A 22662-nucleotide genomic window follows, 5' to 3' on the forward strand; every position below is an offset into this window, starting at 1 on the left:
CCCCCAAAACTGGTATTCCTTACAAGCCCCAAGGACAGGCTATTGTGAAACATGCCCACCACATTTTAAAAGCCTATTTAGTTAAAGTAAAGAAGGGGGACCTTGAGAGTCACCTTGGCTCCCCTAACTCTATCACTTATTTTATCTTAAATTTTTAAATTTGTGCATGATTCTGTTAACTCCTTAGCAGACCATCATTGGTGGTCCACTGCACAGAAAATACATCTGGTTAATTGCAGAGACCTTATCTCAGGCCTTTGGAAAGGGCCAGATCCAGTTTTTGTGTTCTGGGTTCTGTTTGTGTTTTCACACAGGATGTCGAGGCCCCAATTTGGGTTCCCGAGGGTTGTGTGTACCTGGTTCCTGCTGAAATGCTTCAGCCATCTAATGACTCTTTGGGTGTTTGGATCCAGCCCCCAAGGGGGTCTCTAAGTGTTGTTTTCCAGCATAACCACAGGAACCTCCTGTTTTTCTGATCTTTCCCAATAGGATCCTGATGTGACCCCTTTGACCTGCTATTTTTGTAAGTTTTTTATACAAGGCTGTTCCACAATAAAAGTGAGGGACTGTCTCTCAGAAAGTGAACCAGGCAACTTTTGGTTCATCCAAATCTGCAGGCTTTAGCCCAATACTCGGACTTAGTGGTGGCCAAGAGGAGCCACAAATTGAGGTCCCACAGAGAGCAAGAAAGAAAGGGAATCCTGAGAGATCACTGTCAGAAGGCTGGTAAGAAAGTAAGGAGTTGTGAGGGTGGATTGCAAAAGGTGCTAGAAAATAGGCACCTCAACTCCTAAGAGAGTTGGATTGGAGAAAGGTACTGGATAATGGATGCCTCAACTCCAAAGAGAGTTGGGCTGTAAAGGCACTGTAAAAGGGGTGCCTCATCTCCTAAGAGATTTGGATTGTAAAAGAACTGAAAAAGGGTTACCTAAACTCCTAAAAGAGTTGGATTGGAAGAGAGATCACAGTCAATCACACAGATAATGTTTAAAGAGACAAGGTACTGGTAAGATTTCATTTTTAACTTGGGATTAAGTAATAATGCTAAGAAAATTATTAGAGAAACACAGGAAACCCTCCACTGAGGAATCACTCCCCTGTGAGCAGCACACCAGCAGCCAGCAGACCCAGCAGCCCGAGACCTTGTTCACTCAAGCCCGCTGTGGGCTCCAGTCAGCTGACAATGATGTGCTCTGCACAGGCTGGCTGGAGAAATCACCTCCTGAGAAAAAGTTGGGGCACTATGCTTGGAAGAAACGCTGGTTTATCCTGCGGAGTGGTCAAATGAGTGGTGCCCCAGGTGTTCTAGAATACTCTAAGAATGAACACTCCAAGAAACCCCTGCAGATCATCAACCTAAACTTCTGCACACAGTTGGGTATACGTGTGACCTTTAGCAAAAAAGAGCTTGAAAAGAGTTTTATGTTTGATATCAAGACCAATGAGCGCACTTTCTACCTGATGGCTGAGACAGAGGCTGACAGGAATAGGTGGGTCCAGAGCATCTGCCAGATCTGTGGCTTCAGTCAGACTAAAGAGAGCACTGATACACTGAGAAACCTTTCTTCAGTCAGTCATAGGCTCAGCTCTACACGAGCTGAATTCAGCAGCTCCAGTCAGCCCCTGCTCCAAGCAAGAAGGTCCTCAGCCTGTTCACAGTCTAGCCAGCCACGTCTAACAAGCCACACCCAGCCTGCCTCATCTACCAGTGCACCTCAGGAGCATCAACACTTGCACCAAAGCATAAGTCAAAGGAGAGACAATGCAAGGAATGCCAGCTTCTCTCATAGCACCCGGCAGGAGAGTGATACAGCTGCACAAAAACTTGCCCAGGGCAATAGACATTGTATCAACAGAGTCAGCAGTCAGGTCCATGACTTCTCTAGCCTTCCAAAGCCAAGCCAATACAGTGGTTTTGTCCCCCCTTGTAGCCTGGCTTCACACAGTCACACCAAGGGCAGTTTCACAGTGTCTGCGGCAGATAGTAAGGATGTGTACACCTTCAAGGCACCCAGAAACACCCCACGTAGGGAATTTGGAGACCTCCCCATGGACTCAGCCACAGCTCCCCCACCACTACACCCCAGGACACCACGGGGGAGCAGCCTTCAACAAAGACCGCCAGACAGTTACTACAAGTACCCAACAGGAGGTGGAGGAACCGCCTGCTGGCATGATAAGTCTCAAAAAAACACTATCATGGTTCAATCAGACAATGCCAGCTTCTCTCAAAGCAACGTACAAGAGAGTGATACAGCTGCACAAAAACTTGCCCAGGGCAATAGACACAGTATCCACAGAGTCAGCAGTCAGGTCCATGACTTCTATAGCCTTCCCAAGCCAAGCCAATACAGTGGCTTTGATCTCCCTCGTAGCCTGGCTTCACCCAGTCACACCAAGGCCGACTTCTCAGTGTCTGCTTCAGATAGTGAGGATATGTACACCTTCAAGGAACCCAGAAACACCCCGTGTAGTGAATTTGGAGACCTCCCAGTGGACTCAGCCATAGCTCCCCCACCACTGCCCCCCAAGACACCTTGGGGGAGCAGCCCCCAACAAAGACCGCCAGACAGTGACTACAAGTACCCAACACGAGATGGAGAAACTGCCTGCTGGTGTGATAAATCTCCAAAAAAGACTATCGTGGGTCTACCACACAATGCCAGCTCTGATGACAGCTATGTGTCTATAAACCCAGGTTCTGACATCCCCATGAGCACAATGCCCCTTCACATTGCCAGCCGAGGAAGCGAGATCCAGCCACCCCCTGTCTATCGCCACCTCAAGCCTGGCCGAAAAGCAAAGCCAGAACCCCTTGACCTGAGAGACAACACTGTTATCAATGAGCTCCCTTTCAAGTCACCTGTCACCAAGCCTTGGTCCACAGGCAACAACACTTTCAATCCCAGCTCCTCCCAGTACTGCCATTCCATCTCCATTACAGACTCTGGAGACTGTGAGGAGAACTATGTCCCTATGCAGAACCTGACGTCTTCATCCCCTTTACCCAGTGGCACTAACAACCCAGCTCCTAAAAAGAGTACTGGTAATGTGAATTACATAGACCCAGACTTCCAGAAACCCTCCCCAAGCCCTCAACACAAGCCATCCACATCATCGCTCATATCAGATAAGAAAGGAGTGTATGTCCAAATAGATGAAGAAAAGAACCAGGCCCTACAAAAGACCATACAGGAATCGACAAAGATGCGACAGTCCTGAATATCCTCCGAAGATGCCAAGCTATGGTAAGGATGGCCATCCCCTGACACCTCTTCTCCTTTGTGAGTTTTGTTCAAAAGATGTATGTATGTCCTGTATGTATGGTGTGGCCACACATGTGTGTATGAAGTGTGATTGTAAATGTGTGACTGTTAACAAAAGAATGCCATTGTGTTGTCTTTAAATTGTGTAATTGCTGGGGAAGGAGCAACAGTTGTTAAAGTACAGGTTACTTGGGAGGGAAATTTCTGCTTTTTTTCCATGGAGGCTGAAGAGCTGTGGATTTCTTCCAGACTGGTATGGTTTCATGGGGCAGGACCCCTTGAAGCAGTGGCCCAGGTGATTCAAATATTTGTTTTCCTTAAAATTTGTTCAGTTAGAAATGGTAGTGGAAGGAAAAAGTAGGAATATTATATAGAAATGATACTTTGTATTGGAATGGATCCTCATTTGTTGATACTTTTTATTGAAATGGATCTTCATTTGTTTATATTAGTTAGGTTTTCTAGATATATAGATATTCTTCAAACCATTCTAAGACCTACAGAATATCTGGCATTTAAATAGTTTAGGGTTTTTCTTGACAGTGAGACACAACTGCTCCTGGCACACCAATTACATCTGAGCAGAAGATGAGCATTGAAGAAATAAAGTTTGCCTTTGACATGGCAAGACTTGCTATTTGGGCAAGAAGCTGCTCTTGCCTGAGCGGTTTGACTATTGCTTTATAAACTGGACATGCAGGACCCACAGGAAATTGACTGCTTAAACAAGATGGACAGTCATGAAAGGTTCCTGCTTCATGGAAGAGACTGCCAGACATTCTACAGGACACAGAAAAAAGGTGACAGACAAACTGCCAAAGCAGGTGGAGAGTTTAGAATTTCCTGCTTTGCTGAGAAGTCTGTCAGACACCTGTAGGCTAAAAATGGATGCCACAACATTACCAAGAAACTTTGGGTGACTGTCTAGGAAGCAAGATGTCTCTGTCAGTTCTAGAGTTTATATATTATCCTTCTATGGTCTTTGATGGAGTTGAAGATAGATCGTTATATTAACACACTAAGATAGAATGGTTAAAATCTTATAGTTCTCACTTGACAACTGTTTTGTTATATATAAAAAGCGGGAGATGTTGGGACCCAGACACCACAGGTTCGCTGAGTTGTTTTTCAGCATAACCACTGGGACCCCCTCTTTATCTGACCTCACCCTACTAACATCAATATCCTGTTGTGAACCCTTTCAACTTGGGTTTTTGTAAGTTTGTATTTTAGGATGCTCCACAATAAAGGCAAGAGTCATTTCTCAGAAAGTGGACCATGCATCTTGTCATTCATCCAAATCTCTAGGCTTTCACTGACTACTCAGACTTAGTGGTGGCCAAGGGCAACCAGAGAGCAGCATGCACAAACAGACTCAGCTATCTGCTCGCATAGATGATGGTTCCACAGCAAGGGTTAACACTGTCATCGTAACATGTCACAGATTTTCAGGTTTAAAATAAACCCAGGAGTGAGAGTCCTCTGGAAATACATCATGCCTAAAAACTAATCAAAATGCCTTTCTTTAGTCAACATGACTCCCAGAAAGAATTAAATATGTGTTTGCTCATGTCAAGTCATTTTAAGTGAAAAGAGAAAATATTTTTATTTTATATGTACATGCTTAACTGTCCTCTCTCTTCCCATGTGTATATAAGTAAATGCTCAGACATATGATTAAATAATGGTCAATTTTTTTCGAAAAAAACTATTTCATAACAGAAAGTGCATGTATGTATGTGTACATGGACATATATATGTAAAGCAAATTTGACTTTTAATGAACACATATATTTCAAGAGGTAGCTTTAAATATGGAAAGCACCTAACAGATCATTCATTCTCCCAGGTTCTTTATTTCACAGAAAAACAAAAACAAAATAAAACACATTGCCCCTCCCCACAGAAGCTGAGTACTCCTATCAGGCCTGTCTGTGCAATAATGGTATGTGCACACACATAAAATACACAATAAGGCTCTTCTAAGTCCAGTCACACAGGTACATTCTTCTCTCCTTTAGTCCGGACCAACAACCTCTCTACCCAGGCACCTGCACAGCTCTGACCAGCGATGCTATTTTCCAAAGGTTTGTGAGATTGCAGGAGGGGGGCACTGAAATCTGACTCACTCTCACTCACCGCTGCACCTTTAGCACCAGGCAATAGTCTTTAACTGTGTGGAGCAGATATTTAACTGCACATTGAATAAATGATAATCACTGTTATGAACAATTGAAAAAATCCATGCTTCATTAATGTCTTTTTCCCATCGTTTTGGAAATGTGGGTAACATCCTGTGCTGTCTGTAGGGTACACCCTTGTACTGGGGGTGCTTCTGAATAGCTGAATAGAGATTTCACTTTCGCTCTGTGTGGGTGTCTCTTTCTCTCTTTGGTTCTGAGTTTGAAGCAGGGTCCTTAGAATTTCTGAGATCCTGTTCTGCTCACAGAGCCACACCCAGCCCTAAATGGAACTAACAATAATTCTGTATCTGATGATAAGGGCTTCACACTTTGCCTGTGACAGCATGCCCTGTCCTTCAAGTCACAGCCATGTTGGGCTTTGTGGATTTCCTGACACACACATCATCACCTGGTGTCTGGAGCATTGAAGTTCGTGGGAGCTTTCCCATAAGACAGTAGACCAAGGGACGTGAATAACCTGTATAGAAAGTGAGAGCACCATTAATATCATATTTTAAAATAACAACTTCCCACAGCAATAACAATCATTTAAAAACAATAAAGATTCATCAGGTTCTGGAATATATAAGCAGGATGACAAATGCTGTCCACACAGCAACTGGTAGTGAGCAGCACCTACAACCTTAGAGGTGAGGGCCACAGATGTGGGCAGAAGACTGGCAAAGACTGATGTCTCCCCAGAGGCATGGGAAGTGAAGCAGAGAGCCTTCTTCTCTTCTCAGCCAATACCCAGGCTTTTGCTTTATTTCAGATTCTGGGGGTCTCTCTTGCATCTCTTGGCTTGTTGCACCACCCTCCAGTTTCCAAGTCAACAGCCTAGCTCCTTTCTATCTTGCTTCTTTCTCTCGTCTCTGCTTCTGTTATCGCATGTCCTATTCTGACACTGCTTTCTTCTCTTCTCTTTGAAGACCCCTGAGGCTGCATGGGACACATCTGGATGCACTCTCCATCTTAAGATCTATGGCTTAGTCACACATGCAGTTCTGTTTTTGCCAGTAAGGAGCCGAAGATTAGAGTACTGGTGAGCTGGAGATGCCAGAACAACCACATCGTAATTTCAGCGTGTGAAACATAACAAAAGGAGCCAGCAAGCTTTCCATGTGTAAAACTATGCCAGCTGGGGCTGGAAGGATGGCTCAGTGCTTAAGAGCACGCATACTGCTCTTTCAAGAACTAGAGTTCAGGTCCCAAAAGTCATATCAGGTGGTTCACAACTGTCATTCTCCAGCTCCAGGGGTATCTGATGCCTCTGTCCCCTGCTGGCACCTATACTCACACCCCCAAACCCCCAGTTTCCTTTCTCCTGACTTTAGATCACTCTTCTATTTACCAAGCCAGGTTCCATGTCCCCACTTTACCGACTGAGCTTGTTGTATCTTGTGAGATCACTCCAAATACCACATCTTTTTTTTTGGGGGGGGGTTGAGACAGGGTTTCTCTGTGGCTTTGGAGGCAGTCCTGGACCTAGCTAAAAGACCACGTCTTACCGATCCCAAATTTTAAGAAGCAAAGAAAGAAAGTGACACAGATTTAATCAAAGGAAGCAATAATGACAGGTTTATTTAAAAATTTCCAGTAGAGAAAACCTGTTAGTGTGGGAATAAAGGTACTCAATGTATAAGAGCAGGGGAGAATAGAAAAAATTAACAAAAGAAAACAAAACCAAACAGTACATAAAAAAACAAAACAAAAATGTTTGAAATGGATTCCAATAGGGAACTTCTTTAAACCTGTGAATAATGAACACAGTTACCAGGTTTGGCAAACAATTCATTTGGAATTTAAAGCCTATGTCTGTATTGTAAACTCCGTAAAAAATGCTCATTAAATTCAAGCCTTTCATATACCAGGCGCTGAAACACAAAACCAGTTGAATTGCTAATAAAAGGAATTATTCATTTGTTCTTACAGTTATAGGTATTAACCAGCTGCTTCACTGCCGTGTAGAGCAGATGAGATAGAAGAAAAGAAAGGAAAAAAGTCAGATAAAACTGTAAAAAACTGAAATACAGCAAATTCAGACACCAGCTTGCTCATTTAAGACAACAAACTGAACGTTAGGTCATGGTCTACATTTCTGGTTGTCATTTCCTTTCCCCCACCCTACCCACAAATACCTTCTATATCCACTAACCATTTAGACTATTCCTTACCTCCAAATATTCTGTATACACATATTTATCAAGGAGCAAAACCTGATGTCATTCAGACAGAACTACAATCAACATAGAGCTTTAGAAAGAATACTGTGTATGTCATAATGATTTGCCTTTAAAAACAAAAAAGAACCCCATTCATTTCTAAACAAATAGTTTTAAAACATTATAAAAACCCATAAAAAGATGATTCAGGGTGGGCTCAGAACCTGATGAAGTGCACACTTCAAAGACTATCAGCGTAACACTCTGCCAAACACTCCCAACAAAAGGACTGCTCAGGATTGTTCTTCTTCTAATAGATAATTTGTCCCTGGCCTGGCCATCTCCTTTAAAACTATACACAAAAGTCAACATTTTAGTTGATCACACAACAGAATGTCACAATGTAAACTAAACAGATTCTTGATGTCAACATCATGTTACCAATGTTTGTTAATTTCTCAATCCAACAATTGGTCCAGAGGTCAAGTATTATCAAGGCTCCCTTGTCAGGTTTTCACCCGTCTGACATATCCATCCTTCAAGTACATGCAAGGTTCAACAGTTTGCAAGAGACAGAAGCCAGAGGCCCTTTAAGACACTGAGGAAATAGGATTGTGGGGCGAACCCATCTGGGTTAAGAACTTTATCCAGCCACTGGAGAGGGCCATGCAGATGTATCTCAATCCAGCAGGGGGTGCCAGTAACATCCTGCCTGTGGTACTTGGCTCCCCAACCCTAGGAATAAGAAAGCACACTGGTGTCATTTAACTCTCTATCTCATTGAGTCACTCTACCAAGTAAAAAGATCATATGATCAGTTCACATAAGTATGTTTGGATTCATGGCTATGTCCCACGAGAAAACAAACGTATCACAAAAGCATGGGTAATTTTTGGGTATGGACATTGGCCACCAAAAGACTATCCAAGGACCCCAGGATCACCTATTTAGTCTGGTGTAGTGGCACATGCCTTTAATTCCAGCATTCGGGAAGCAGGAACAGGCAGATCTCTGTGAGTTCCAGGCCAGTCAGGGTACAGAATGAGACCTTTTTTGAAATAACTAAATAAATATTATTAGTCTTGGGTAATTACAAATTTAAAAACATTCAGTAGTTGTTTGAGTAAATATATTTTAGCCAGGAGGTGGAGGTGCATGGCTTAGATCCCAGCACTTATGAAGCAGAGGCAGGGAGATCTCTGTGAGTGCGGGACCATTGTGGTCTTCAAGAGCTAGTTCCAGGACAGCCTCCAAAGCCACAGAGAAACCCTGTCTCAAACAAACAAACAAAAAAAACCAAAACAAGATATTTTAAATATTTATTTCCCACTACATTAATGTTATGTTAACACTTTACTTACTTATGCTTTTAAGACATACTCTTAATGGGTAGCCCTGGCTGGCCTAAACTCCCTATGTAGACCAAACTGGCCTCAAATTCAGAGCTTACCTGTCTGATTTATGAGCACTGGAATAAAAGGCATGTATTATCAAACTGGCTTTAATTTTTTTAATATTTTATTTAAAAATGTGCAAATATGTACATGTTTGAGTATGGATTTACCTATGAATGTGTGGTATCTGTGGATTTCAGAAGATGTTGGATCCTGGAGGTAGAGTTACAGGCTGTCGTGATCCACTTCAGCTGGATGCTGGGACTGAACCCAGGACCACTGTAAGAGTCCTACACCTTTAACTGAACAATCCCTTGCCCCTTTATCTGTGTGTCCATGCCTGGAGAGTACAGGGGTCTACACTGGCTGTCTTCTTCAATCACACTGCACTGTATTTTCTGAGATGAGTTGTCTTGCTGCACCTGGGCTTTTGCCAATCAGGCGAGACTGGCGGCCAGCAAGCCTAAGGGATCCTATCTGTCTCCCATGCTGGGACTACACACAGCCCTGCACCCAGCTTTTTGTTGTTGTTGCATGAATGTGTGTTTATGTACACCACAGTGTGCATGTGGAGCTCAGAGAACAAATCTGTGAAGTTGGTTCTTCTCTCACCTTTTACACATGTTGTGTAGCAATATCTTCAAAGATAAAACCTTCTGTCTTATAGGGAAGCTTAAGAATTGCTGAATGTTTTAAGGGGAGGTGAATCACTCCACCCTCTAGGCAAAGTCCTTAAAACTCAGGAAGCAGACATCGTAAAACCTTTACTGAAACTGACAAGATTCACTAGGCTGTCCCTCCCCAGGCTGATATGAGCCGTAAGGACTGCTGAGACACACAGACTGACTAGGCTGCCTGCTTCTGGAATAAGACATGCTCCAGCCTGGACTCTATTAAACCCTTAGCTTGACCCGGAATAAACTGCATGATGACTGGGAGGCAGGGGGAGATAAAGGTGCCTGTCACCAAGCCTGGAGACCTGAGTTCCATCTCTGGGACCTGCAAGATGGGAGGAGAGGACTATATTCTAAGTTCCCATGACAACCTCTTGGACAATGGTGCTCTTAGTGGGCACTGATAGGAATATATACCAGGAAGGCACAGATATACATATTGTAAATAGCAGGGGTGAGGCGGGGGTCAGGCCTGAATGAGATGGGCGGGTACTGCTCACCTTCACAAAACTCATTCGAATAGTGCACATTTTGGTGAGTTCATACACGGTCTCAAAACCATGGTTCACAGATTGTGCCAGTATCTGAGCAAACTCTTGGTTGTTGAAAATTTTCACGCTACACCCACTGGGGATCTTGCAGACAGTGGTGGGATGAAACCCATGATGGTAGTTGCAGTTCCGACTCTGCACAAATATGCTTTTGTCACTCAGGCATTCGACATATACTTCTCCTCCAACATAGTACAGGTGGACACCTGTGACAGGACAGACCATGTCAGTCATAGGCTGAAAGTCACCCAGGCAGAGTCAAGTTTGGCCACTCACATAGCCATTTTGACAGACATTCAGCTAACTATGTTATGCTTGTGATAACCAGTGTGTTCAGGAACAAACAAGTCTCTCAAAAATAATAATGGTTGACATTTTCATTTTGGTTTTTAATGTCCTGCTTGACCAGAGTTGAAAGAATATGGACACTCTAAAAATAGAGCAATATAAAACCTGTAGTTTCCTGGGGCATCCTGTGTGCTTAAAGTCTTCTGCATTTATGCCAAGGTTAAATTGTTCAGAGAACTTCAGAGAGAGAGAAGGGATGATCGATAAACACAATGGAATGAAACTCGGGTTGAAGAATTACTGCTGGAAGCTGTAAGACATGAGGTCTAGTTAAAAACAGACACATGTTAAATAGAAAAAAATGTACTGAGTGAAAAAGGAGCTCACTGAAATAAGTACTAAAAACAATAATTGAAAACTTCTTACAACCTAGAATGCTGGGAGACCAGGCAATATCCCGCCTTCTCAGGGAGAATGAGGCAGAGACCTGGGTCCCCTCCTGTTAAAGCTGGAAGAAGGAGAGAACCAATTCTGCAAATTTGTCCTCTGAACGCTATTGCGCCACTATCAACACAAAATAAACAAAGGAAAATCTTCAAAAAGCAAGATGGACCCTCTGGCTAAGCCTCACGAAGTACTGAGAAGAGGCTAGCAAGCAGGCAGCTAGTGTGCCTTTGAGCCCTGAAGGTGACCCTGGAAAGTCTTAGTAGAAAACGCTAGTGTGACTGTCTGAGGAAACACCATGTGGCATTTCTACAGACACACAGGGCTAAGACTCCAGTATCAGCTCTACCCATTGTGGCAGAAATCCATTTTGCTTTGTGATATACAGAGATATATTTAATAACTGTTTTGTCTACACAGTCATTTATTTGTAGTTTTGCAATGTCATTTTAGTCCTAATGGCACATTTTTTCTTTATTCATTCATTAAAAAACTTAACTATTCTTATTTACCCTTTCAAGTAATATTGGCATCATACTATACAGCTTCCACAAAACATCACAGTGTAATCTCACTTGTTTTAAGTCACAAAAATTTAGAAGGAATTACTATCCACTTAAGGTGGTTTCAGAATATTAACCCACCCCTTGAATGAACAAAGGCTGCCTGTATATGAGATGTTTCTCATATACAAGGAAGTGTGGGGAAGTAACTCTCCAGGTGGATTTGAGAGTTTACAGTCTTGTGCCATTTCTAGTTCACTCTCTCTGTTTTGTGCTTGTGGATCAAGATTGGAGCCCTAGAGACCTCTGCCCTCTTCAGTCCCTGCCACCAAGCCTCCTGTTGCCATGCTTCCCTGCCACAACAGAACTATGTACTTAAATAAACTTCTTTAAGTTGCCATGTTCATGGTGGTTTATCATAGTGACAGGTCAGGGAAACTGGTCGTACAATCTTCTGGGTAAGCTGAATGACATGGATAGGTGTGAAGGGAATCAGCTCATGTCTATGTCTAGTGGGAAGTATAAATTAATAAGAACTTTCTCAAAAGCATATGGAACCAAGAGCTCCTGGCCTGCTAGCTTCACTCTGAGAATCCATCCCAAGAATAATACCAGTTGGTCATGACGTCTAACAATAATGTCTACAGGATGTCTTAGCTTCCTGCTTGTGGTTCCAGAGATTAAGTCCTCAGCTTCTACTTATGGATAGGTAACCTTGGCTTATCATCATTCCTAATTCCACACTGAGTCCACTAGTCAGACATCTGGAGGGACTTTAAATGCATCCCTAGAATCCTAACTTCCCTCCTAACTTCCTTAATAGGAAATTCTACTATACAACTTTTTTCTACTTTGGGGGAATAGTCACCTTGAATTTAAGGAAATACACACTCTTTCATTCTAATCATATTGACCGAAAATGTCAGAGGTCTCCAGACACAAGAAAATGCCCATCTGTGATATGAACCTAAGTTCTACCATTTCACCATAGGCTGTCAGTTCCATCTTCTCTTCTTTTGGTCACATTAAGGAAATGTTCACTGAGTTCCACACTTGTTAGGTTTCCTCTTTGAATCTAAGAATAAATGTTAAAAATGTTTTCTCAAGCACCTATTAAAATAATTGTTTTACCTGATGCATTGCTGTAGATGCTGATTCTCTTTTTACTTTATTCATTTACTTAGAGACAGGGTCTCACGACCTGTCTCACTGCAGTCTTCGCTGGCCTGAAACTCAAGAGATCTTCCTGCCTCTGCCTTCCCAGCATATGCCACTCACGGGTGACTTAAAGACAGAGGACCAACCAATTTACTGACCATGCAGATTTATCCACTGTATAATTAATTTTATTCTGCAGCTAATTTTTATTTGCCACAAAAATAGTTTGGGGAGAAACACTTTAAAACATGCAAACACCTCGATTCTCATAAAGTTTCTCTTCAAATTTTGTTCTTAATATATTTAATTGTTCTATGTGTGTGTGTTATGTGTGTGCGAGGCATGTGCTATCACATGTGTGGAGGTCAGAGTTGGCTTTGTCCTACCATGTGGTCCTGGGGATTCAACTAAATTTGTTAGGCTTGGCACAAGTCGCTTTACCCACTGAGCCATCTTATCAGTCCTATTCTTACTACAGTACTTACAAAGTTGTGATGTTTGCGTTCTAGCACTCACTGTCTATTTAGCTACCAAACTTGTCAATTAATTCACTTCTCTATTAGTATGACAGTATCAATTAGGTTTTACTTATTGGGCAGGATCTCACTGTGTGTGTAGTCCAAGCTGGCTTTGGATTCTTGATTTTCTGTTCCAGAAGTTATGTGCACCACTACTCCCAACAGTGTCTTAAGATCCACTAATTCAGTTAATCATAGTTTCTTTTCATCATGTCTGGATCTGGAATCCAGTCTCAACTATGCACATATCAAAAGTGATTTTTTAATAGCACCAGCATTACCATGCAGAGGCTTTGCCTTTTCCAGAGTCACTCAACAGTACAACTATTTACATGATGTGGACTCTCCAGTAGGTGTCAGTGTAAGGGCGCCTGAAAGGTGACATGCCTAAGTTACATGACACACTACACTGTTTTTAGATAAGGGCTGAGCATGAATGTTGCATGATACACTATATTGTTTTATATAAGGGAGCTGAACATCCTTTGATTTTAGTCCTCAGGGCCCCAGAACAAACCCGCCATGGACAGCTGTATCGTAAGGGGCACCAACATTTTCAGAATCTTTTCTTCACTTTGTGTCACGTGAGATGCACCAGGCACAGCTCATCACAGATTTGGGGGCAGCCAGTTTGACTCAGTGGGGATAGATATCTGCAGCAATGATCTGGACACTAGATGTGCTTATTGCTACTTTGTATCTTTGCCTTCTCAGCAGACAAGGTAGAAACTACATGCATATTCAGAGGGTATATAGATAGGCTCCCATACAGACACAAGAGCACAAGAGCATATAAACAAACTCCATGTCATTAAATTATGATTTTACACTGACACTTCCAAGGAATGCCACACCCCTTCTTGATTGCCTGTTCCTTACTCCACAGGGAAAGCTAAGGTCTGAGCACTACCCACACATCTGGTCATTGACTTAATCATATAATAAACACATATAAATGTTATAGAACTGCTTTAATCTACCACTAGTGAATAGTTAAGTCCCCTAAGAAAGTTATTTGGGATGTTGAGATGGTTCAGTGGGTAGAGGTGCTTGCCACCAAGCCTGAAGACTAGAGTTTGATCCCTAGTATCCACATGTCAGAAGGAGAGAACTGACTTCCACAAGCTGTCCTCTGACCAAGGTACTTACACACACATACACGCATGGACACACACAAACATGGAATAAATAAATGTAAGAATTGTTTTAAAAGATATTTCACTTACAACAAAATGAAGGACAGCATAGTGCACCACAATAACTCGGCAATGTCAGCTGGCACCTATCAATATCATGGGAGTTGGAAAACCACTAAGATCAATGATTGGAACAATTTCTAGATAATATGAATTAGAAAGATACTTCAAACAGCAGCATCTGAACATTTGGCATTTGCCACAAGAATGATGGGGTCACTTCTAGAGGAAGAAAGGATGAACGTTTGCAGGAGGGGTAAAGGGACACGCACCTTTTCCAATATGTCGCCTGGTGTTTTCTGTTGTGGAGTTCCGGTTAATGTTGGAGAGCAGCCCAAGGCAAAAGCGGTTCTTGTTGTTGGAAGGATCAGTGAAACCATCCACCAACACGCTTGTGGAGGAGGCCTGGAACGCTTCACCCACGTGGTTGTTGAGCTCATAGTACACAACAGAGCACCAGTGCATTGGTTCCTCATAAACAACAGCTTGAACATCTGCAAGAAGGAAAGAAATTTGCTCACAGTTACACCTGGAGCACCCCAACCAGAAACCGCATTGTAAAACTGGCTGAGCATGGTGGAACGAAGACAGGGGGTAAAATCTTTTCCTTTAAATTTTTTGGTGATGAAGTTAGGTACAAGCACATAAAGAAGGAAACAAATGCCATTACTTGTTTCAGATAAGGCCATAAAACAGATGTGGCATATGTGTGTCTTTTCTGACACCACAGCAACTGTTGGGAGACCAGCTGTATGGATTCTAGTGTGATCACCCATGGGAGTCTGCTTTGAACTACAGTAGATGGCCTGTTCCTCGAGGCCAACTTAAAGATATGTCTGACAACATGGATCTCAAGTTTTTCATTACTGAAGACGTGAAAACACATGAGCATATAAATAACAGACATATTTGTTATGTAAAACAGGACTCAATCATTTCCTCCCACTATCTCTGTAAGCACAGAGATCTTTAGCAACCTCCTGTGTATATAGTCATGTGAAACAGCCGTACAAACCCATATTTATAGGTAACAAATCATAAACAGATGCATTTTAAACAGTTATTTGATATATGTGCATATATGTATATAAATGTATATATGATAATATGTATCACTTACTCATTTATTGAAGGTGAAAGGAAATTAGCATGCTAAGGACACAGATATGCTTGTTTATTTTTCCATAACCAATAAATCTTGGCTGATTATTCAACACTGGTTAACATACAGCATCTTAGATTGTCTTCAGAGGTGACTGACAGTTTTGTTTTCAAACCACCAATAATGGAAAGTCACTTCACCTAACTATGTAACACAAAGTGGCAGAGCACTGCTTACGGCTGTTTCAGAGACCAGTGGGAATCTGAGACCTCCATATTCAATTCTGAGATCCCATATTGGACTGTGACAGAGTTTAAGTAAAAAGATGGGCTCTAGAGAATTCTTTCCATTACTCTTAAAACAACAACAAACCTGTTTTCCATGTTTCTCAAACAGCTACCTTTTTAAGGTCTAAATGAGTAAAAGTAACATTAGGACAGGACATACAGACAACACTCTGACAACTCATTTTACCTCCTCTGTTGATCTAGGAGGGCAGTGCAGGTGCCATCATATTCGTGTCCATTGGCTGAGAGCTGTCCTGGGCCATGGGGTCTTCAGGAGGCAGGTAAGCAGGTGGAGGTATGTCAGCTACAAAGTTTGAAAGAAAAAAATTACATGCTTCAGGTACTCCTTTTACATATGGTGGGGAATGGAACATGTGGGGGTCAGAGCATAACTTGGATGAGTTAGGTCTCTCCACCATGTGGGTCTCACAATAGCATCAGGTGCCTGTGCCCACTGATCAGCCATCACTTTTTTGGTAGTGGTAGGGGAGCAAGGTTTTCCAAAGCTTGGGGCTCTACAGCAATCCAGACTGCTGGGCCAGTGAGCCCCTGGGCTCTAGAAGTCCTTGCCTCCTTGTGCTGAGATCACTAATCACTCAAACCAAATCAAGCTCCTACTGAAAGATTGGCCTATACACTGGCACACAAAGATGGAGGGGTCAAGGTCAACCTTGGCTACATCAGGCCCCGCCTTACCCCCTCTCCCATCACCACCTCTTAAAGACTAGATGCTGAAGACACTAGCCTTTATGTATAGATTCTGAAAACAATCACCGTCCACAAACTTTGCTTCCAGTGACATTTAAGTGAGAACAAGAAAAGGTAAGTCAGTCCCTGGTGTCCCGTGCCTATCTAGGATCAGGTCACTTTAAATCCACCAAGAAGAGTCTATGGATATGCCCTTGTGCAGCAGACCCCAAGAACCCGGGGGTTTCGTTTTACTGGGGTAAGACTTCCTGACAGGACTTAGTAGGGGGAAGCTCTCCCAGGCCTGAGAGCAAACATATGGGCTGGAATTCACTCTCTGCTTGCTACAATCTACTAATTGAAACTTAGTTTCCCAGGACTTTAAGCAATCTGCTTTCTACCTTCACCCTAACCATTTAAGCAATGACTAAATTTAAAAATACCCAATAATATAACACTAGGCAATAAATCAGCTTATCTTAGCTGTCTTCCATTTCAGAATTTACATAGACCCTTCTGAGCAGTTTCCAGAAAATAATATGATTACTGAAACCAGACCCCCCACACACACACACACTAATGTAAGCCTGGCATTTTCTTACTGTGAAACACAGAGCAATACTTTCCTGACTTGAAAACCAAGCTCCTCATTGGCTTGTGTGCCCACCCAGCATGTATCGCAGAGACTTGAGAACAAAATTTTGCAGTAGGGATCCACGAATGCTTGGGCAAATACTTAGGGACAACTGTAGAACACAAATAACAAATTCGGTTTCTCCAGGGCTCCCTGGCGGCTCCTCCCTTCCCAGTCCCAGGAAGAATCTTAACCCAGCTGCTAAAGAGCAGAGAGCCAACAGGACTTGGAACCTTCACAGTCAGTCCCTGCTCTCACTCTAACCTCTTGCTGTAGCTGTGAAGTTAACTCTGCTTGCTTCAAGCCAGGAGCAAAGGCGGAGTGTCTTCTCAACAGAAACCAATGAACTTATACTATAGCAACCCTGGCAGCAGCAGGGCTCACAGGGGTCATTGTTGATGGTGGTCTAGCAGCCCCACCAGATCACAGCCCTTCCTCTTTCCTCCCAAGGGCCTGTGCTAATCTCTGACAGTCAAGGACAAGAAGGAAGTCTAGTGATAGCCTTTGATTCTTTTACTGGGGCTCCTCTAGGTTTGTCCCTGTTCAAAAGCCCTATAAAACAGACATTTTCACCACTAGCCCGTCCACCAGACTCAAAGGACTTGCCAGGAATGGGTGGCTAGGAAACCACCAAATATTATTAGTTTGGTTATTAAAATAATTTATCCCCCATCGTCATCCCAAAGAGAAAAACATAAAACAAAATAAACAGGCTAAAACCTAAGTGCTTAAAAAGAAGAAAGAGAAAGCAATAAAGCATGGATCATGTTTTAATTTCTGAAGGTACAACATGGATGCTGAAGTAAAATTTAATGTAAAGCACCTTAAGTGGCTCTATAAACATCCTGTCCCATCATTTTCCATGACAAAAATATCCATGCATTTCATGATGATCTTTTATTTATCGTGTCCCTCTTGATGTCGACTGGCAAGAACTCTGGCACTAATATTTGAGATGCCGACTGGCAAGAGCTCTGGCACTAATATTTGAGATGCTTGTTTACTAACCTGTAATCTGAAAAGTGTAATCCTCTAATTAGTCACTACTACACCATCCATTATGACTAAAACAGGAAAATTACTGGTTTTTGTCTTTGCTAAGTTAAACAAACAGTAAAATAACTGGTTTTTGTCTTTGCTAAGTTAAACAAGCAGATGGTCTCCATCACTTCTGTTGCATTTCCTTGCTGTTAAAAGTACATATTTCTTGGGATTACATCACTGGCTAAATGAATCTAATTATATGGGGAGGGCGGATACCCCAGTAATTAGCTCTTCTGCGGCTACATTGATAACAAGGGTTCTTCAATGTTGGAAAAGCTCGCCAAAGCCGCTTCTCAGAGCAGCAGTGTGTGTAACATGACATTTTCCCCTTTCTTTTTATGGAGAGCCAAGACTGTAACAATTGTGCCACTCAAAGAAGGATGCAGCTGTTTCAAAACTTAACAGGACTCAAACAAGCCATCGTCTTCTCCAGCTGTATGTACAACTCCCCTCCCTACATTGATATTCTACAAGCACTTGTTCACAAGGATGTGCTCAGGGTTCCACCCACGGCACTCCCCGCAGGCCACAACTCCCCAAGGCAGCGTTTCCAAATGCCCCCTCCTACCTGGCATCTGGAAAGGGCTGCCTGGGTCTGAGCTGGTGCTGGAGTGAGGGTAGTTGCTGCTGCTGCTGCTGCCTGGGGAGTTGTGGTAGCTGCTGTTGGACGAGTGGGGAAACGGGTGGGTGCTGGGCTGCTGAAAGGAATCTGGAAACGTGGCGTTCGGTGGCATGTGAGGCTCATTCTGTCCCAAGTTACGGACCTGTGCCAGAAGGCTGTGCTGAGGGCTATACTCACTGTACCTGGGAACCAGCACGGGAGGAAGCACTGGGGACAGAAAGAATATATCCTCTCTTTCTTCAAACAGGCAGTGGACACAAAAGCCTTTGCAAATTATTCCCTAGTCTTTACTTTTACATGAGTTATATATTCCACAAAAATACAAAAGGCCTTTGGAGACCAACATATTATTGGATGGTTGAGCTGGAATTTTCCAGTTTACTCCTGGGTTCTGAAGTTTCTGTGAGAGAAAAGTCACGTGGCCATCCCAGGAGCAAGAACAGGGAGGGAGGCCACCCAAATCTGACACCATCCATATTTGGGGACTCTCAGAAATAATCAGCTATGTCAACCAATCCATCAACAAAACCATCCTGAGTGACAGACACTGTGGCAACTCAATGCTTCAATACAGAAGCACTTGTCAACTGATCCACCTGTCCAGACGTAGAACCAAGCTCTAGGGCAAACTATATAAATTCAGAATGTAGCAGTTGATATCCACGGGAGACTGGTTCCAGAGCTCCCTTGGAAGCCCTCATCTGCAGACGCTCAGTCCCTGGTGTAACATGGCACAGTATCTACGTGGGGCCTCTATGTGTCTGCCCCACCCACACTTTAAATCAGATCTGAATCACCTGCTATGCCTAACACGATATAAATACTGTGAGACAGTCACTTAGCTGATTAGAGAATAAGAGGGCTTCTGTCCTTCGCTAGCTGCTGCCACCGAGTCTAGGCATCCACAGGACTCAGTCATGTAGGCTGCACTGCTCCAGGTGCCAGATACAGAGGAGTAAGCAAGAAGGCACATAGCACCTAGCCTAGTCACTTCTCAAGGCCCTGCCTGGACTCCTTCCAGAACAATGGGCAGATTAACCCTGAGACTATGGGAGGGGCACAGCTGTGGTGGTCACTAAGCTGAGGTCAGGCCAATGCAAGACAACCTATACGAGGACCTTCAGCACTGGTGACCCTGGACAGCATCAGGTACGAGCACCTCTGATCCCTGTATGGTGGCCATCGTACCTAGTCAGAGGCTTAATGTGAAGAAAAGAAAGCAGGCCCTCCCCACCAAGAGTTCCTGGACTCTGAGCCCCAGAAAGAATGAAGTCCACTGACTTTTTCAACCACCAAAACTGAAAGAGAAAGTATCAGAAAGGATATCAGCCTGCTCAGTAGAGACAGAGTTCTTTTTCTAACTATTTTCATCTGCAGATGCCTCTATGTATATCTGCAGAATCCACAGATGGGAGAGGCTGACTCCAGTTTTTACCATAGCCCAGCCACACCTGTAAAGATTGAGATATCTTAAAATAATATCATCAGTTCCTCACACAGCAGAACATAGCCCACAGGGAACACAACACACCACAAGCACACTTCAATACAGATGACAAAGAGTGCTGTCATGAAACGTGAAGTAGAGCTGGTCACAGCTGCCCCACAGTGCCCTTCCTTTAGTGCACACGACAGGACCCTGTGCTTCTGTTGTCCGCTGACGTACTGCACAGCTAAATTGCTGGAAAGACACACAGAACCAATGTGAACCATAGAAAGCAAATTCAGACACAAACCTCAATTTTCAGAACCTGATTCTAAACAAAGTCACTTAGAAGGAAGGAGGCCTTTAAGATGTATGAAATACTCCAGGACTGGTAAAATTTGGATTGGAATGTACCCCCAAATGTTCAGGTGCTGATGGCTTGTCCCCCGCAGCTTAGTGGGAAGTCTCCTAGTCACTGGAGGGAACAGTAGGGCTCCAGTCCTTCCTCTTGTGACATGAGCTCTACTCTGCCACCATTCTACCCCAGGATGCTATAGTGCTACAGGACAGAGAGCCCTGGAGCCAATGGGACGAAGGGCTGATACTTTCAAAATCATGAAGTAAAGTAAACCTTCCTCTTTATAAAGTGATTGTTACAGACACTCGTTACAGTGAGCAAAAGCTGAGTAGACAGAGTTCCTGTGCTCTTTTTGCACATGCATGTATGAATACACACAAAACTTCCCCCAGATAATTTGGAATTACACCCCACAACAGAAAGGAGTTATTGCTCTGGTCTCAACAGGCTTCACGGTGCACACACAGTCCACCCCACTCACCAGGGCTCTCTACGCGCCTATAATGATAGGGGTTGATGCACACCTCCTTCTGGTTGGAACCAAAAGGAAACTCACAGCAATCCAGAGGCTTCAGTTCATGGTGGCTCTGGAGGTCTGGCCAGCGCCACACTCGGCAATAAATGACATGAGGCAATCCCTTCCGGTGGGACACCTGCAGCCTGCCATCCAGGGAGCAGGGAATGGTGACACAGTTACTTGGCTGTCCCGGGCAGCTCAGGGCCTTCTCCAACTCTTCCATGGCCCCTTTCTTTTTCTTCAATTTTTTCACCAACACGTCCACAGCTTTCTCTGCCCATTTTTCTTCTTCGTCACCCTGTTTCCAACCTAGAAGTCTCTTCACAGCTGGACTTGTGAGGGAAAACAAGCTGGTCACATTCATAGTGACTGGTCTAATTCTCCAGGCTCCTTACAGGGTGAAGTGGTGATGTCTCGAAAGGGGAGAGGCCAGAAGAGAGTTCAGCTTATTGAAATCGGTTCTCTTTAGTTTTTCCGTAGTTCTGAAAAGTAGAGAACGGCTCTTCCTCCTATTCCAAGAAGGGACCCAAAGTTAGCACCTGCAAAAGAAAGGATAGGAAACTGTCTTTAAAATCACCTTTAGACACACCATGATTAACTGAAAAGTGCCAGATACTAAGCACTTTGATGTTCCCTGGATAATACTGCTCAGCTTCACACTTGGGTGACTTTATTAGCGAGATGCAACCCCAGGCTAAGCTCGTGAGAATGTGTATTCTATGATGCCAGAAGCTGAAATGTGTTCTCCTAAAACATACATTAAAGCTCCAGTGCCCATTGCAACACACTGTACTTGGGCTTGGAGCGGCTAAGGAACTCACCAGGGTTAAATCAGATTATAAGGGTGGGGCCTGAAAGCAACAGGATTGTCGGTCTTACAAGAGGAAGAGAAAAGAGTGCTCAGAGCAGCACCATGCCCTGGACAAAGGTCATGTCAGTGTTTGGGGCACAGCTATCACTCAGACAATTTGCATATACCACCACAAGCCTATTTGCAAGTGACAAGGTTCAACGGACACCAATAAGAAAACTGCAAAAAAATGAAACAACAACGATTCCAACCTAAAATCTTGTGGGAGACTGACTTATTAACTGACAGATACAAGAGTAAAGTGTAAATGTGTGACCCAGTTTATATAGAAACCAGCATGTAAATGAGTAAAGTCATGTGGAATATATGGTATTTGTGGCAAAGGAGCTAGCTGAGTCCCTAGAGTGACTGCCTGTACAGGCCTGATTACTATACTCAGTCTGCACTAAGATCGAGGAGCCACCCAGAGTCTCCACACTCTCCCAGGGATGATACCAGAATTCCCCACAGCACTTTCTAGCCATAGTTGGAAGATGAGGAAATAGCAGCACCCACGTGATGTTCCAGAGACCCTGGCCGCAAATCCCAAAGGATGGCTGGCATTTTCTAAACCAGAGCGCATCCTGGGAGCCCAGACCCAAAAGTTAGTCTCAGGCCTGACTTTCTCCCCTCCCTTTGCTTTGCAAAAAGCGAGTCTGATCTAGGGACTAGCGACTCCCCAAATACTACAGGCAGCGGCATTGACTGGGCATGGCTCTGAGCTCAACGTAGAGGCTGCGCCTCTGTTTCCGACCCGAAAGGAGAGGCTGGCGTGCAGAGGGCGGGCAGCCAGAGCCA

The 22662-nt window shown here is 43.6% G+C and overlaps 2 protein-coding genes across 2 annotated transcripts; one reads left to right on the forward strand and one right to left on the reverse strand.

Annotated features, from left to right (window-relative positions):
- The first annotated feature begins 2199 nt into the window (after nucleotides 1–2199).
- Nucleotides 2200–3222, forward strand: LOC118239752 (GRB2-associated-binding protein 2-like). The gene has a single exon (XM_035453533.1). It carries the CDS (start codon nucleotides 2200–2202, stop codon nucleotides 3220–3222), a length of 1023 nt encoding a protein of 340 aa, XP_035309424.1.
- A 4979-nt stretch (nucleotides 3223–8201) lies between these two features.
- Nucleotides 8202–21381, reverse strand: LOC113838323 (mothers against decapentaplegic homolog 1-like). Its single transcript, XM_035453631.1, is given in 7 exon segments — nucleotides 8202–8249; nucleotides 8251–8346; nucleotides 10180–10436; nucleotides 14610–14831; nucleotides 15914–16030; nucleotides 18660–18920; nucleotides 20979–21381. Coding segments are annotated over 7 exon segments (1401 nt in total). The 5' UTR covers nucleotides 21379–21381.
- Nucleotides 21382–22662: the final 1281 nt, after the last annotated feature.

Source organism: Cricetulus griseus, unplaced genomic scaffold, assembly GCF_003668045.3.
Source record: "Cricetulus griseus strain 17A/GY unplaced genomic scaffold, alternate assembly CriGri-PICRH-1.0 unplaced_scaffold_1, whole genome shotgun sequence".
NCBI classification, from domain to species: Eukaryota; Metazoa; Chordata; class Mammalia; order Rodentia; family Cricetidae; genus Cricetulus; species Cricetulus griseus.